At 37.3% G+C, this 18,093-nt stretch overlaps 1 protein-coding gene across 2 annotated transcripts in view; it reads left to right on the forward strand.

Moving 5' to 3' along the window:
- Nfx1 (nuclear transcription factor, X-box binding 1) overlaps nucleotides 1-18,093 on the forward strand; it is a 61,932-nt gene that overhangs the window by 18,975 nt on the left and 24,864 nt on the right. For both annotated transcript variants that reach the window (XM_005326190.5, XM_078047742.1), the window contains exons 5-10: nucleotides 3,168-3,273; nucleotides 6,331-6,402; nucleotides 8,695-8,834; nucleotides 11,517-11,616; nucleotides 11,700-11,917; nucleotides 14,333-14,430. In XM_005326190.5, the coding sequence (XP_005326247.1) occupies nucleotides 3,168-3,273; nucleotides 6,331-6,402; nucleotides 8,695-8,834; nucleotides 11,517-11,616; nucleotides 11,700-11,917; nucleotides 14,333-14,430 (734 nt within the window). The remainder of the gene's footprint in view (nucleotides 1-3,167; nucleotides 3,274-6,330; nucleotides 6,403-8,694; nucleotides 8,835-11,516; nucleotides 11,617-11,699; nucleotides 11,918-14,332; nucleotides 14,431-18,093) is intronic.

Consider the following 18,093-nt stretch of genomic DNA (forward strand, 5'->3'; position numbering starts at 1 on the left):
CTCCCGCTCATAACCAACTCTGACAGCTTTAACATTCCAGATTTGAACACCATGAGTAAAGAGCTAGTATTTTATATTTATTCAAAAATAAGTCATTTTCGTCATATAATGATTTTTTTATAAACCAGCATTACAAACTCATATCTTTACATCTTCCTTCTTTTTGGAATATTCCTATTTTTTAATAGCTCAGTTTACCTATGTATTAGAAATCCTTTGTAATTGTAATCCTGATGCCCATTCCTGCTACTAGCTTATTTCCACCTTATTCCTGACATGTCTTCCCCCCACCCCTAATTTTTTTGGGGGTTGTGTGCTGAGGATTGAATCCAGGACCTTGTGCTATGTGAAGCAAGCATTCTACCAATTGAGCTATATCCCCAGCCCCTTCCTGCTGATTTTTAATGACTAACCTCTCCATATAGTCAATTTTTCAGATTTTGTTTCTTAACTATTTTATCTCCCTCCTTGAACCATGCATTTTTCCTCTTATCTCTGTTGTCTTGCTGGAACTATATTCAAAAGTCATCAGTTGACCCCCTTTGGGCAATATCAATGGCTGATTTATAAATTCTTAATCTTTTGGACAGTACACACCTTGATGTGTTTACCATATGACCAGCTCTTCTGTTTGTTTCTGCATGCTCTCATTTTTCTAACCAATTTACTCATATCACTCCTTTCCCATTACTTAATTAAAAGCTTTCACCAAGAGTCAATCATTGACCATTAACTATCTTCTCAATTCCTTGGTGAACTCACTGACGATCAAGAATGTTCTTCTTCCTCTTTAAATTCTCATCCACTGCCAGGCATGCTGGCGCACACCTATAACTAAGCAGCTCAGGAGGCTGAGACAGGAGGATCGCAAGTTCAAAGCCAGCCTCAGCAACTTAGTGAGGCCCTAAGTTAGCGAGACCTTGCCTCAAAAAAAATTCAAAAAGGGCTAGGGATGTGGCTCAGTGTTTAAGTGCCCCTGGGTTTTAAAATAAAAAATAAATTCTCATCCACTTGCTAATCAGGGTGTGATCCCCAATCCCCTCTTCCAGTAAATAGGAATCTATAATGAGTGTGATAGAAAGAAAAAGGTAAAAATTTAAAAGGTAAGCAGGAATGAACAGCAATAGGAAAGGGAAGAACTCAAACATAAAGTTTCATGCTTTTAAAAATGGTGATATCAGGGAAAAGGGTGGGTCAAGAGTATCAGTAGGGACAATGAATTCAGGTTAGAAATACTGAGTTGGGTGAATTTGCAGAATATCTAGTAAAGAATATCTAATAGGTAGGTAAAAATATATTCAAAAAAAGATATAAAGACTTAGGATAGGGCTGGGGATGTGGCTCAAGCGGTAGCTCGCTCGCCTGGCATGCATGCGGCCCGGGTTCGATCCTCAGCACCACATACAAACAAAGATGTTTTGTCCGCTGATAACTAAAATAAAAAAATAAATAAAATAAAATATTAAAAAAAAAAAAAAAGACTTAGGATGAAAGTTGCAATTGAGGAGTAGGTAAGACCCTACTGGAAAAAAAGGATAAGGAATAAGGAAAGAATATAATACAGAATCCTGGCAGGGAAAAGACAACTATCACTGTGACTCAGGCAGAAGTGCTAGAGGCATCAAAAGATGTTAGGGCCAAACTGGGGCACTATATTGGAACAAGAAAACACAGAGGCTGCAGCTTTCCTGAGGTTTTAGCAGATAGTGAGACAAGAGCAGGAGTAGGAGGAGAGATAGGAGAGAATCACTGAGGAAGAATTGACAAGACTTGGTGACTAAGTACGATGTAGAAAGAAAAAGAGGAATTAATAATGACTAGTTTTTGAGTGTTACTCTGACATTGATGCTATCATTGATCGAAATAAGGAACACTGAAGAGTGAGAGCCTTTTTTTTAATTGTTTTTTTTTTTAGTTATATATAACAATAGAATCTATTTTGACATAATTATAAAAGCATAGAATATAATCTTGCTCTAATTCAGACTCCATTACCTCTCCTTTCCCTTCCTGAGGGAGAGGCTTTAGAAAGAAGATCTGAACTCTGGTTGTAGATAAGTCAGTTATTATGACTGAAATCCCAAGCAAAGGTGTTCAGCAGGTGGCTAGACATGTGAGACTGAAATTGAAGATTCAAGGCAAGGCAGAAAATGTAGATTTGTGAATCACTTGGACTTTGGATTATTGAATCTCTCAATATGAATAAAATTTCTAAAAGAGACCATATATAGAGAAAAGGTGAGAGCATGGAGTGGAGCTGGCTGCCATTTCATGTCTAAATTACCCAAGTGAGGATGAATTCTTCAAGGACAAGGAGGAGTCCTGTAACTTGGATTTTGTTCTTCCCTGACTCTGTTAAGTCTGAAGAAGATGCTCAGTAAAGATTTGATTATAAAATTATAATGCTTTTTATACCTATTTTATAGCTTTAGAATAGGTGAGAATTTATGTCCTTTCCATCTTATGGCCTCATCCCCTTTTCCCCAATTCTCGTTCCTTATTTCTTTTATTTTCTATCTATCTATTTTTGTGGCACTGGGTATTGAGCCCAGGGCCTTATGCATGCTAGGCAGGTGCTATACCACTGAGTTACATAACCAGCCCACTAGCCCTCTTTTCCTGTTTCTTTCTAATCCTTATCATAGATTTTCCAGGAGCCCATTTACAGGATGTTTATCTAGTAGATATTTATCTGAGATTAAATGTGCTCATTAATCAAATGAAAATAGCACTTTCATACGTAAAAATGACTTTATTTCTGCCAGGCGCAGTGACGCACACCTGCAATCACAACAACCCAGGAGGCTGAGGCAGGAGGATCACAAGTTCAAAGTCAGTATCAGCAGCTTAGTGAGACCATGTCTCAAAATAAAACATACAAAAGGACTGGGGATGTTGCTCAGTGGTTAAGCACCCATGAGTTCAATCTCTGATACCAAAAAAAACTTTTTCTCTTTCCTATGTAAGCTGGAATTTAAGACTCAATGGAGCTTTTGATGAATAGCATTACATTTCTTTTTATTGTAGGATGTGAAATAATGAATTTGTTGAACTAATGAAAACCACACTTGAAGTTTCATGCTGTCTAGCTATTCTGTACTATTTCATTAAAGTTGAGAATATCGTTGAAATCTGTAGCATTGACTCTCTGATCTTATATATTTTAGGCAAAGTAAAGAATCCTGAATGGAGCAGAAATGAAATTCCACATAGTTGTGGTGAGGTTTGTAGAAAGAAACAGCCTGGCCAGGACTGCCCACATTCCTGTAACCTGTAAGTTGGAATACTAGACTTCTGGAGATTCCTGGTGTACGTGCCTTGCTATCAGATACCTGTACACATACCTGGTTAATATGTAATAGATCAGGGGAATGGTGATATGGTACCATTTACTTAGCACTTACTGTGCACTGGGCATTCTACATAAGGTAATTTGTTCAATTTTTAACATTGCTCAGTGATGTGTAGATATGTGTCATCTCCACCATTTACTTAGCACTTACTGTGCACTTTCTAAACCTCACTTTACAGGTGAGGTTTAGAAAGGCCAAGCCTCTTGCCCAACATCACAATGTTAGGACATGGTAGAACTATAATTTTCAAAGCCAATGCTCCTTCCACAGCATTGCACCATTTCTAAAAAGACATGAGAATCAGATATTTTATCTCCTAGCAATATCTAATATCCAGGTCCAAGAGAGAATGCATATGACAGCCTTTGGTCTGAGGAAAGATAATTGCATAGCATCTTGTCTGACAGTATTTTTATGATATGAATACTTTCTATACAATAAATAGCCAGGGTTAAGATGTACCAAATCAGGCTCTTAAAAAAAAAAAAAAATGGTCATAGAGAAAGAATTAATCAGTTTCAAATAAATTTCTGTGGACTGCTTTGACCCCAGACAAAGATTTAAATCTGCGTTTGAATCAAATATTTACATGACCTCAGACAAAATTATTTCTCTAAGCCTGGATTTCTGCATTTGTAAAATAATAATGATTTGAATAATAGTACTTAACTCAGAGGGTTCTGTGGAAAAAATAAATAAATAAATGAGCTGGGTGGTATAGTACACACCTGTAATCCCAGAGGCTCAGGAGGCTGAGACAGGAGGGTTGCAAGTTCAAAGCCAGCCTCAGCAAAAGTTAAGCACTAAGCAACTCAGTGAGATCCTGTCTCTAAATAAAATACAAAATAGGGCTGGGGATGTAGATTGGTGGTTGAGTGCCCCTGAGTTCAATACCCTGCCCCCAAAAAAGTGATACAGATCAGATAGTCAACACCATGTCTGAAAGGAAGGATGCTCTAAAACACATTGTTTTGCAGCTTTGCAAATTCCACACTTGATTTGGAAATTGTCTTTTTATTACAGTCAGGATCTCAAATATTGATGAAACCCATTTCCCAACAGCACTTTCTTGATCTCAAAGAAAGTTTGAAGTTTCTCTTTTTTATCCTTATCAAGACTTCAAAGCCACAACTGACCCCTTTCTCTATTTGGGGTTGCATAGGTCATAAAATTCCCTCAAACAATTGTTCTCAACTCTGGCTACATATTAAAATTACTTAGGGAACATTTAAAAACACAATTAACTCAGTCTCTGTCTTCCAGCAATCGGATCAGAGTCTATAAGGTTGGGTCCCGAACCTCTGTAGTTTTAAAAGCTCTCCAGGTAATTCCAGTATATTGTTTGCACTGTAAACCCTGCTGTAAAAGTTAAGAAACTTAGTTCAGGGCTGGGGATGTGGCTCAAGCGGTAGCGCGCTCGCCTGGCATGCGTGCGGCCCGGGTTCAATCCTCAGCACCACATACCAACAAAGATGTTGTGTCTGCCGAGAACTAAAAAATAAATATTAAAAATTCTCTCTCTCTGTTTCTTTCTCTCTCCTCTCTCACTCTCTCTTTAAAAAAAAAAAAAAAAGAAAGAAACTTAGTTCAGCTTTTGGCAATATTTGAAATTACCACACCTGACCTGTGGTTTGTCTCATTAAAAGTTGATTAAATTCTTTTGCCTGACAGGGTTGTGACATATCATGTGAAGTATTACTTTTGAATAAATTATACTCTTCTTTAAAGACATGCTTAAACTAAAGTTTCCTGTGGGTGCTATCAAAGTGGTCACTTTTGAAAACTAGGTGCTTATTCCTGGATTGTTACCAGTGTTTAAACCTTATTTAAGAGGTTCCAGAAAGACTGGAGATGTAGCTCAGTGGTAGAGTGCTTGCCTAACATTTGCAATGCCCTGGGTTCAATCTATAGCACCAAAAAAAAAAAAAAAAAAAACAGAGCTGGTGAGTCATGTATAAAACCAAAAATTCCAGCCAGACTACTTTGTAGGCCCATCTGGTTTGTTTTGCACAAAACTCTGTTACCCATGCAATTAATTAGACTGGCCTCAGATTGGCTTTTAATTCTCAAAGGGTTATTCTTTAGCATCACTTAGAATGCCCTATTTCACCAAAAATGTTATAGAAGTTCCCCAAATGTTGTAAGTAGTGGTATTTCTGAACCATTGTATAATTTACCAGGATATTGCTTTGAAAATGGCAATATTTATTTGAATGTACAAATTCCATTTTGCAATTTTTTCTATTGGCGTCTATAATGTAGTTCCTATAAAAAGCATTCTATTCAGAGTTCTAATTCTGACCTGTAGTATATCACTAAGCTCAATCTTTTCCATGACCCCTGGTCCCTTCCTTCTCTCCCTTTTTTTGCTTACCAGGGTCCACCCCCTTATAGCAATCTTTTTTTCATTCTTCCCATTGTTTGCCCACTGCCTAGTGATCATTTCAGTAGTTGATGAGAAAATATCTATGCTTGTCATGGACCTAGTGGAGCTGAGCTCTGTCACTTTGCTCAGATTGTCATTCTGCCTGGCACCTGAAAGGCACATTGTGTGTTTGTGTGTGTACATATGTGTGTGTGTTTGTGTGTGTGTGTGTGTGTGTGTGTGTGTAGTACTGGGTATTGAATTCAGAAGCTTGTGCATGTTATTCAAGTATTCTACTACTGAGGTATTTTTATCCCTACCCACTGCTGTAAATGGGCCAAGGCCAAATTTGAAAATATCATCTTTGACTGTCAGACCCAAATAAAACTAGTATTTTGACTTGGGCTTTACTTTTCCAGTTAAATGTTCTAAAACGATAATGCAGTTAATATTATTTTCTACATAAAAGTATGGTTGGTTCTCTTTAGGGAAATAACTTAGACATAATAGTAGGTTTATTTTTTGCCATGTTCACAATAGGACCCAGTTATATTGCTTTGTTTTGGTTTGGGCACAAAGTATGGTTTGTTCATTGAAGCCTTTGTTTTTCAGTCTCTGTCATCCTGGTCCCTGCCCACCCTGTCCTGCTTTTATGACTAAAACGTGCGAATGTGGACGTACCAGGTAAAGTTAGAATAGCACTGTTTCCACATCTGTGATTTACTTGTGAATTTCTAAAATAAAAGTTAGTAAATATAATCAAATGGTAAGTGTAAAGAAAAAAATCATCTCTTGATATCCGTGGACGATTGATTCTAGGATCCCCAAGGGTAAAAATCCACAAATGCTTAAGTCATTTTTATAAAGTGATGTGGTATTTGCATATAACTTATATACAACCTCCCGTGTACTTTAACTCATCTCTGTATTATATTGCCTAAGACAATATAAATGCTGTAGAAATAGTTGTTACACTATATTGTTTAAGAAATAATTACAAGAAAAAAGACCATACATATTCAGTATAGACACAATTTTTTTTTTAATATTTTTTATTTGCTCTTGGTTGAATCTGTGGATATAGAACTCACAAAGGGAGAACAGTAGTACTTTTTTATAAATAGTAATTTCCTGTGATGCTCCTGATCCTGCTTTGAAATCTTATATAAGTAATTAAGAAATTGTATGCACAGTGAGATTGTAAGATTACCTATTCAGGTGAAATGCCAATGGGACAGGGATTTTTATTAACCTTTCTAATGGGTGACAGAACCAGGAATTGAACCCAGGCCTGCTAAGATCAAGGATCATTATTGATCATTATTGCAAGGATCATTGATAGCTGTGGAGTATCTCTGAGGCCCAGGAAGATGTTAAAATGATTTCTGAACCTTGAAACAAGATGGGATCATGCAGATTTCAGTGATTTGCATTTGTAGTAGTGTGGCTTAAAAGACATGAGAGAATTCTGAGTCAGAAGATCAAATCTGGGCTTTACTACTTACTGGCTATTGATTCTGAGAAAGTTGTTTGATCTCACTAAGACTCACTTTTCTCATTATAAAGTAGAAATAAGGGACTCGGGTTGTGGCTCAGTGGTAGAGCGCTCACCTAGCACATGCGAGGTGCTTGGTTCAATCCTCAACACCACATAAAAATAAAAAAAATAAAGGTATTGTGTCCAACTACAACATATATATATATATATATATATATATATATATATATATATATATATATATTAGAAATAATAAATAGTTGAAGGATTGAAGTTAACCATGGTGCTAGGCATATGGTAGCATAATAGGCCAGTGGTAGCCATTATACTGAGCACTGCATTTTGATCATTTATGTACATGACAATGACTTTTGTTTTCTTTTTTGGTTTTAACTGTAATCAAAATAAATGCATGGAACATGCGCATACACACCCACACAAATTCAATTTGAATTCAATAATGACTTTTTAAACAAAATATATATATTTGAAATGGGAGGGGTAAAATTAAACTCTTCTTGCAGGAGAATAGACTAAACTATCACCTGGAAAGACACCTGAAGACAATATCTAAAAGCCATTAAGTTTTGCACATGCTAGGCAAGAGCTCTACTAAGCTACATCCCTAATCTGGGTGTTAATTAAAACAAAGTTAGAATTGGCTTATCCACCCTAAATCAAAATCTTGTCTATCATGTTTATATTTATATAAGTATTATATCAGAATGAAATGCCAGGGTGCTGGGCCCCATGAAAATGCCATTGTGCTTTAATTCTCAGTACATCACATCTGAGTACATTAGTATTTTGTTTTCTTCATACCCTATCTGTACAGTATTATGGGAGTCCCAAGCAGAGCTAGGATTAGAATTTTAATCTTCTCCCCTCTCATCCTAGAGCTCTTTCTTCTCCTGCATGCTCTGTCATGGAACTCAGATAAAATTACATAGAATGAGTTCTTAGGAATAACCTTTAATTCCTCACTGATTAGAAAATAGATGAGAGAGAAAAGAAGCCTGGATAATAAGAAAGAAAAAGTGAAGAAGAAGAAGGTAATAAAAGAAATAAGAATTGGAAGGAGATATATAGAAAAGCCAAACACAGTGACACATGCTTGTAATTCCATCCCAGCTACTCAAGAGGCTAAAGCAATATTAAAGGAATATTACAAGTTTGAGACCAGCCTAGGCACTTAATGAGACTTGTCTCAGAATAAATTAAAAGGGCTGATGTTGTAGCTCAGTGGTAGAGCACTCGCCTAGCTTGTGCAAGGTCCTGGGTCAGTCTCTAGTACTACAAAAAAGAAATGAAAGAAGGGGGAGGGAGGGAGGAAGGGAGAAAAAAGAACTGGGGCGACAGGGTCAATAAACAGGTTTAGTAGGCTTGGGGGGAGAGGTTTGGGCTTCAGTGTTAGTTTAACTGTATAGCAGGAACCTTTAGACTGATGTTGTCTTTGTTATCTACTACTGTCTTTCCAGGCACACAGTTCGATGTGGTCAGGCTGTCTCAGTCCACTGTTCTAACCCATGTGAGAATATTTTGAATTGTGGACAGCACCATTGTGCTGAGCTGTGCCATGGGGGTCAATGCCAGCCTTGCCGCATCATATTGAACCAGGGTAAGTGGTATGCACATCAGCTATCAAAGCTTGTGATTTTTTTTCTGGAATTATATGGCATGTGAATTATATTGCAGTAAAACTGTGTTATAAAAAAACAATGGAAGGAGGGTCAAGGGGAAGCAGAGAAAAACCAAATCCATAATGAAGTATATATATGCACTTTCAAGAATGTTTAAAATAAAAGACTAGTGATCAAATGTTGGCAAGTGTAGGTAACTAGAGTTTTCATGTACTGCTGGCAGATGTATAAAATGAAAAAACCACTTTGGACAATTTCTTATAAAATTAAACCTGTAACCAGCCATCCCTTTTTGCTGTTTTCATAACTAAGTCACAAAAAGACTTGTATGGGAGTTGGGGGACAAGGGGGTGTTGTTTTTTGCAGTACTAGGGATTGAATCCAGGGTCTTGCACATGCTAGGCTCCTTCCCCCCTTCTTTCATTTCTTTTTTGTACCACTAAGCTACATCCCCAGCTGCATAATATGTTTTTAATAAGAACCAAACTAGAAACAACAGCCAAATGTCCATTTATGGAAGAAGGAATGGATAAATTATGGTATTTTCTTTGTTGTTGTTGTTGTTGTTGTTGTTGTTGTTGTTGTTGTTGCTGCCGCCTAGGCTAGCCTTGAACTCCCAGGCTCAAGCAACCCTACCCCAGTAGCTAGGACTACTGATGCAAGCCATAGTGCCCAGCTAAGGCCTTTTTAGTCTTGATGCAGTTTGGGCTTTTACTCAGGTCTTTTTTTGTACAAATTTGTATCCTAGTTGAAGTCTTAAACCCAGTTGAAGACTTTTTGTCTGCATTAAATAAGGAAATATTTTGGTCACACGTAATCTTCTATAGTGCTAATTCTTTTCAGATTCCCTTCATTCAGCCTTATTTAGAGATGTGTTAAGCATTCCTTCTGGATGTTCATTCATGTGTTTTGAAAATGCTGAACAGATTACAACTGGCAACAAAGTTCTTCCTCAGGATTGTTTTTGGCTCCCTAACACAACTTGTGACAACTTGTGCCCAAGTATAACAAAGCTTTTTGGTGTTTTACTCAGGTTATTTTCTGATTGTCCAGGAGCTCCATTTTATTTTTATTGTCACAGTTTTCTGACCCTTAACTTTTTTTTTTTTTTTTTTGAGAGAGAGAGAGAATTTTAATATTTATTTTTTAGTTTTCGGCGGACACAACATCTTTGTTTTGTATGTGGTGCTGAGGATCGAACCCTGGCCGCACGCATGCCAGGCGAGCGCGCTACCGCTTGAGCCACATCCCCAGCCCCTGAATCTTAAACTCTTTATTTACAGTTGTTTGTTCATTACCTCTGAAAAAAGCTTCTGTTCCGTTGGAGGCTAAACTTAGCAAAGGAAACATTGCTCTCAGATACTTCTATTTGCTTAGGCTTTATTTACTAATTCATTGATTCCACAAATATTGTTTCCTACATCTATATTAAATTTTTGGGGGGTGAATGAATGAATTTTAGAATGGGATTAAGTTGCACATTACTTAATTCAAGATGAAATGTATATTTTATCTAGATTATGTCTTCAGTGACTTGAGGCTTTCCTTTTCCCAGGTCTCAGTAGAAGTTTTTAGTTTTGTTTAGTATACAATTTTATTTTAGAAATGTTATTTCTAATATTTTATTAGAAGCATTCTATTTTATTTCTTATTTCATATATATCAAAAATAAAAAGGACTGGGTATGTAGCTCAGTGGTAGAGTATACCTGGATTCAATTCATGGTACCATTGGGAGACAAAAGACTTGATGTTTTTATAATGTTACATTTATTCTGATAGATTTTGTGTACAGTAGGTATCTAAATTGCCCTTGGAAGAAGGAAAATATCATTAGATCTGCAGAATTTCAGTTTAGTTTCTACTATTCTGATCACCATTTATTATGAAGGATATACTTGCATAGGTTAATTTATAAGATAAATTTTCACTATAAAATAAAAGCATAAAGGGGCAGGAAAATTATGTATGTAAATTGGTACATATTTATGTATCAGAAACATTTCTGCAAAGAGTATCAAATAGCTCAGTGATAGAACACTGGCCTAGCATATGTGAAAGACCCTAGGTTGAATCCCTAAAAAGTCTTGAATTCTTTGAAATTTTTCACTCAGTGTATTCAAATTTAACAGAGAAATATATGGATTATTAAGGATCTAATACTATTGTGATAATTTTTTCTTAAAAAAAAAATTGAAGTATCAGGGACCTTTTTTTCCAAGTATTTTATGTAAAACCCAGAATATAAAGTTCATATCTATACTATTTGTGTTGAGATGAGGATGGGTATCAACCCCTCTACCACTACTGTTAGCTAAGCTCATCTATCTCCTATGACAGTACCCCATGGAGCTTCACAGTTTGGCTTTAAGGGCCAGATAGTCTTTAAATTTGAGAGTTGCTTCACTCTGATGTTGTTATTAGGGTGTGCTACAGAGGCACTATGAGACTGACAGAGCCTAACGAAGACTTTTTTAAACTTATTCCTGTATAAAGCTATTAGGTGGGACTTTGAGCTCCTGTACAAAGCACGTTAATTTCTGTATCAGGCCTGATCAGCACTTATGAAAAGCTTTTTTTTGTTTTCTTGTAGATTATTTGAAATATTTTAAGAGCATCTATAGGTTATTAATCTGTTGTTTTTGAAATTGTGTCCTCAAGTATGCTACTGTGGCAGCACCTCCAGAGATGTGTTATGTGGAACAGACATAGGAAAGTCTGATGGATTTGGGGACTTTGGCTGTTTAAAGATATGTGGCAAGTAAGGTTTTACATTTTCTTCTATTAGAATAAAACTGAATTTTATGCAACAATTATGTAATAATCTGTTCTTTTACTTAACAGGGACTTGAAATGTGGGAGCCATACGTGTTCTCAAGTGTGCCATCCTCAACCCTGCCAGCCTTGCCCACGGCTCCCCCATCTGGTGCGCTGTTGCCCTTGTGGCCAAACCCCTCTCAGCCAATTGCTAGAACTCGGAAGTAGTGGACGGAAAACGTGCATGGACCCTGTTCCTTCATGTGGAAAAGTGTGTGGCAAGCCTCTGCCTTGTGGTTCCTCAGGTAACTAGTTTGTATAAAGTTGGCTTTAAAAATATTTGTGTCATCTGGGTACAGTCAAATACAACTCTGATCCCAGCAACTTGGAAGACTGAGGCAGGAGGATCAAGAGTTTGAAGCCAGCCTGGGAAATTCAGCAAAACCCTGTCTCAAAAAATAAAAAGTATTGAGCATATAGCTCACTCGTAGAGTGCCCCTGGGTTCAGTCTCCAGTACCAAAAATAAAACATTTTTATTATGTGGCAGCAATGACATTTTAGCGAAGTAGTATTAAAAACCAGTTATCAGTGTTCTTTTAAATATTATTTTCAAATTTGTGTAGGTACTCTGTCTTTACACTTACATTTGTCCAAGTGATCTCTCCAATTCAGGTATTTTTATTGTCAATTCTGGACAACTGATGAGATACTGATATGTACAATAAAATTTCAGCCTCTTAGACCATTCATAGAATGTTACTTTCTATAATAGTTACCCATGTAACTAAGGGTAAATTAAAATTATAACAATGTAATGTTCAGTTTGTAATATATATAGATACATATAACAATAGCATAAAAAAGGAGAAGAAGAATGAAGCTTTTTAGGAGTAGAGCATCTGTACCTCACTGGAATTAAATCCAAAATAGATTCTGATGAGGTGATTATGATAAGATTTAGAGCAACCATTAAGAAAATAGCTCAAGCCAGGCAGAGTGGTGCACACCTGTACCTCAGCAACTCAAGAGGCTGAGGGAAGAGGGTTGCAAGATTGAAGCCAGCTTCAGCAACTTAGCAAGACCCTGTCTCAAAATAAAAAAATAATATATTGGACAAATTAGTCCTAATTTTATCATCTCTAATTTCTATATATTAAAGAGGTCACTAGTGTAAAAGGAAATAAATAAAAAGAGCTGGCAATATAGCTCAGTGGTAAAGTGCCCATGGGCTTTAACTAACACACACACACACACACACACACACACACACACAGGCCGCCCAAAAAAAGATACAGTGAGGCTGACCATTAAAGGATGGAGATAGTACATTATGTAAACAGTAACCATAAGAAAGAGACTAAGGGGATATAATTTAATGATAGAACACTTGCTTAACATGCCTAAGGCCCTAGGTTCAACCCTTAGTACCAATAAAAAAAGAAAAGAAAGAAATAAGGGTTGGAAGGTACAGCTCATAGTTGCTTAGCATATTTGAGTACTTGCTTAGCATATTTGAGGCCCTGAGTTTAATCCCCAGCACTACAAAAGAGAGACTCTGGGTGATCTCCAAGAGGTCCTTGAAAGAGGATTTGTTCAAAATCTTGTTTAGTTCAGTTTATGCAGGCTACTCATTGCCAGATGTTCACAGTATTTAAATCAGTGAGATTATGGATTATGGCTTCTGAGTTATCTCTGATTCATTTCCCAGATAACTTCTAGAGTGTTTCATTCATCCATGGCTACACTTTTAAGGGGATCTGAGTCTAATCTGCAGACTTGGGGTTTAAGGGCTTAACAAGAGTCAGAACTTTTTTTCCTTTCATGAAGTACTGGGGATGGAACCTAGGGGTGCTATACCACTTAACTAGATGACTAAGCCTTTTTATTTTTTTTAAGTTTATTTTCTTTTCCCAGCCCTTTCTATTTTGATTTTGAGACAATGTCTCACTAAATTGTTGAGACTAGCCCCCAACTTGTGGTCCTCCTGCCTCAACCTCTGAGTGCTGGGATTACAGGTGAGGACCCCCATGCCCAGCTGAAAAATCTATTTGCTAGTGTGGTGGCGCACACCTGTAATCCCAGTGGCTCAGGAGACAAGCTGGAGGATCACGAGTTCAAAGCCAGTCTCAGAGTGAGGCCCTAAGCAACTCAGCAAGACCCTGTTTCTAAATAAAATATATAAAAGAACTGAGGGTTCTTTTTAAATATTTTATTTAGAAATAGGGTTTCTGGGGTTGTGGCTCAGTGGTACAGAGATCATCTAACACATGCTAGGTGCTGGGTTCAATCCTCAGCACCACACAATAAATAAGTAAAATTAAGATATTGTGTCCAACCAGAACTAAAAAAAAAAAGTATTAAAAAGGGGGTGGGGGGCACTGGGGATGTGGCCTGATGGTTAAACACCTCTGGGTTCAATCCCTGGTACACCTCTCCCCCCCAAAAAAAAAGTTTAAAAAAAATTATTCTTTGACAGGCAAAGCAGCATGCATGTCAGAATATATTCCAGTGACTTATGATAGACCCTGTCCTCCTCTGTAAAGATCTAACCTACCAAGTGATGGGAAAATAAGGGAAGAAGCATTAACTACATCCTTCCCTGTACTCTGAATGTGGAATTGCAGGAATAGAGATGGAAGACCAGTATCATTACTGTGTTTGGGAGTATGAAAATGAGTAGATGCAATTTTCATTCCAGCTCTTTTCATTTTTATTAAAGATTTCATTCATACCTGTGAAAAGCTGTGCCATGAAGGAGACTGTGGCCCATGCTCTCGCACATCAGTTATTTCCTGCCGATGCTCTTTCAGAACAAAGGTAAATCCTAAACAATACTAGAGTTGTTGTTGTTGTTTGATTTATTTTGTTTATTCTAATTAGCTATATATGACAGCAGAATGCAATTCAATTTTTCATGTCTTTGGTTGAACACTGGGGGTGTGGCCTGATGGTTAAAAAAAGTTGTTGTTATCAGTGCCTTTTAATGTGGTGATTATGGGCTGGGGTTGTGGCTTAGTGGCCGAGCACTTGCCTACACATATGAGGCACTGGGTTCGATCCTCAGCACCACATAAAAAAAAAATAAACAAAATAAAGATATTGTGTCCATGTATAACTAAAAAAGTATGTATATATTAAAATGGTGATTATGGGGGCTGGGGCTGTAGCTCAGCAGCAGAGCACTTCCTCGTATTCGTGAGGCACTAGGTTCAATCCTCGGTACCACATAAAAATAAAGATATTGTGTCCACCTAAAACAAAAAATATATATATTTTTAAAAAGCAAATAAAATATAAAGGTATTGTGTCCATCTACAACTACAAAAAAATTAAAAACAAAAAAATTGTGATTGTGGGAGGGGAGGAACCCAAATAACCTTGGTTTTATTAGTTTCATACTACATACGAATCTTTAAATCCAGCCAATGTATACTGATACATACTATGACTAGGATAGGTATGAGGGGATTGCAGAACTCAAGGTTTAGAGGCACATAGCTGTACTAGGTATAATTATGAAAAGAAGAACAATAGCACTGTCTCAAGGAGTTAGCCAACTAAGCCAGAAGTGGTGGCTCACACCTGTGATCCCAGCAGCTCTGGAGGCCGAGGCAAGAGGATCATAAGTTCAAAGCCAGTCTCAGCAACTGAGCAAGGCACTGAGCAACTCAGTGAAACCCTGTCTATAAATAAAATACAAAAAAAGGCTGGGATTTGGCTTAGTGGTTAAATGCCCCTGAATTCAATCCCTGGTACCAAAAAAAAAAAAAAAAAAAGGAATTAACCAACTAAGAAGTTAGAGGAGCTAGATATGGTGGTGCACACCTATAATTGTACTCACTTGGGAGACTGGGGCAAGAGGATTGCAAGTTTGAGGCTAGCCTCAACAATTTAGCAATACTCTGTCTTATAGTAAAATTAAAAGGGGGTTTAGAGGGTGGAGGAGTAACTCATTGGTAAAGTGCCCTTGGCTTCAGACCTTTGTACCAAAAAAAGTTAGAGGGGACATAGTCCACAAGACTGTCCTCACTTCTAACCCACTTCAAGAATTTAGACAACTGCTAAAGTAGAACATTGACCACTCATTCCTGATATCAATTTCTGATACAACTGCAAGTTCACTGATCCATAAGACCTCCTTCAAGGCTTTTAATTTGTTAGGATGACTCACTGAACTCACTGAAAACTACTATATTCATGGTTGTGGTTTTATTACAAGGAAAGGATACAGATTAAAATCAGCCAAAGGTAGAAACCTGTAGAGTCGAGTCCAAGAAAGTACCATATGTGGAGCTTCTTTTCCCTCTTCCCTTGGAGTCAGAACAGTGTTACTTTCTCAGCATCAATGTATGATAGTATGCATGGAATATTGCCAACAAGGGAAGATCACCCAAGCCTATGTGTTTAAGAGTTTTTATTGGGTCTCGTGGGTGACTACCTACATGGCAAGTCTTAGTCTCCAATCTCTCCAGAAGTGACCCAAAGCTCCCAGCCTATTCAGTGTGGCCAGCCTACTCCTAAATCATATTATGAGACTCTCCAGTGACCTAAGGCCATAGGAAAATAATGACACCTGTTGAACATGGCATTCCATTAGTCTTAGAGATACCTCTCTTTGGGTAAGGATAATTCTTCACTATACCACCCTTGTATAAATTTCTACTTTCTTTCTTTTTTTTTTTTAAAGAGAGAGGAGAGAGAGAGAGAGAATTTTTAATATTTATTTTTTAGTTCTCGGTGGACACAACATCTTTGTTGGTATGTGGTGCTGAGGATCGAACCCGGGCCGCACGCACGCCAGGCGAGCATGCTACCGCTTGAGCCACATCCCCAGCCCCTAAATTTCTACTTTCTTTCCAGGGTTGTTATAATTTGACTTTGTCTTATAAAAGGAGCATCTTAACATTTTGGAGTTAGACTCTAGTGCCCCTTTCTATGTCTGAAGAAGGAATCTTTCCTGTGGAAGACTTTTGGTGAAATACACTAAGTGATGATTTGTCCTGCTGTTTGATCTACTAGTCATTTCAGGGCATATTAGCAACTGTGCCAGTAGATCACAAGCTGGGGTGGAGACAATATTCTGAATAATTGGTTCTGTTTGTTAATACAGTCAACGTCGGGGTAATAACTGACTTGCAAATGAGTCTGAGGATATAGTCCACAAATTGGAAGCTACAGTTTAGTGTAGGTAATCTTTAGAATAAAAGTGGAGAAAAAAGATAAAAGTAGTATGTATTAGTATGACAAAAAAGCATGTGTGCCCTTTTTTTTTTCCTGAAAGAATTCACAGTATAAATTGAGAAGTATAGGTACTTTGAATGTCAATTGTAGGACCACTTTTGACTTTGTTAGTACCAGATTAAAATCTGTCCAAATTGGGGGTGTGGTAGAACTACTCAGTGGTGGAACATGTGCTTTAGTACACATGAGGCTCTGGGTTCAGTTCCTAACACATTCACACACAAAAAGGCTGTGAGATGCTGTAATTTAGTAATCATCAATTTAGTCATGCCCAGAGGTGCTCTTTGTAAACAAGGATTATAAGCAGAGTTGAGACATGTAAGCTAGAAATAGCTGCTGTTAATTTGCTTCTCTCTCTCCAACAAACCTACCCTTTGCTCTCTTGTTTCTCATTCACTCTCTAATGTTATGCCACCTACAGCAGTGAGTATGTTCTTGGAAAGATTTGTGTCAATTGAATTTTTGCAAATACGTCTTTTCTGTAATTCCTGAAGAAACTCACCATCAATATAATTCTGTTGAATCATTAAGGACAAGTTAACCTTAAAAAACTGATAATCATCATGAAACATCTTTTGGAATGGGATGGGCTTTTCCACAGAATTGAGTTTTCCAGATAAATAAAGCTTATTTTTTTTTAAAGTTTCAAAATTGTTTTATTTTCATCATTTTGACAGGGAGTCTTTGAGAAATGTATGCTGTATCCTAGTACTATTACTACTTCTTTTTTTTTTTAATATTTTGTTTTGGTTGTAATTGGACACAAAACCTTTTTTTAATTTTTATGTGGGGCTGGGGATGTGGCTCAAGCATGGCATGCATGCGGCCCCGGGTTCGATCCTCAGCACCACATACAAAACAAAGATGTTGTGTCCGCCGATGATTAAAAAAAATGAATATTAAAAAAATAATTCTCTGTCTCTCTCTCTCTCTCTCTCTCCCTCTCTCTCACTCTCTCTCACTCTCTCTTTAAAAAAAAAAAATTTATGTGGTGCTGAGGATCGAACCCACTGCCTCAAATGTGCTAGGCGAGCTCTCTACCGCTGAGTCATAACCCCAGCCCCTATCCTAGTACTTCTTAATAAAGAATATTGTATTTAAGTTTTTACTGGTAATTCATTTGCATGGATTTAGGGAGCTCTGCCTTCCCCTGTGTCTTGAGGTCCTACTCCAGCATATAATTGCAGGAGCATTTATTTAAGTAGTTTCATGAGTTACTAGAGGGCATATGGGGAGCTT

The sequence above is a fragment of the Ictidomys tridecemlineatus genome, chromosome 4 (assembly GCF_052094955.1).
Source record: "Ictidomys tridecemlineatus isolate mIctTri1 chromosome 4, mIctTri1.hap1, whole genome shotgun sequence".
Classification (NCBI taxonomy): domain Eukaryota; kingdom Metazoa; phylum Chordata; class Mammalia; order Rodentia; family Sciuridae; genus Ictidomys; species Ictidomys tridecemlineatus.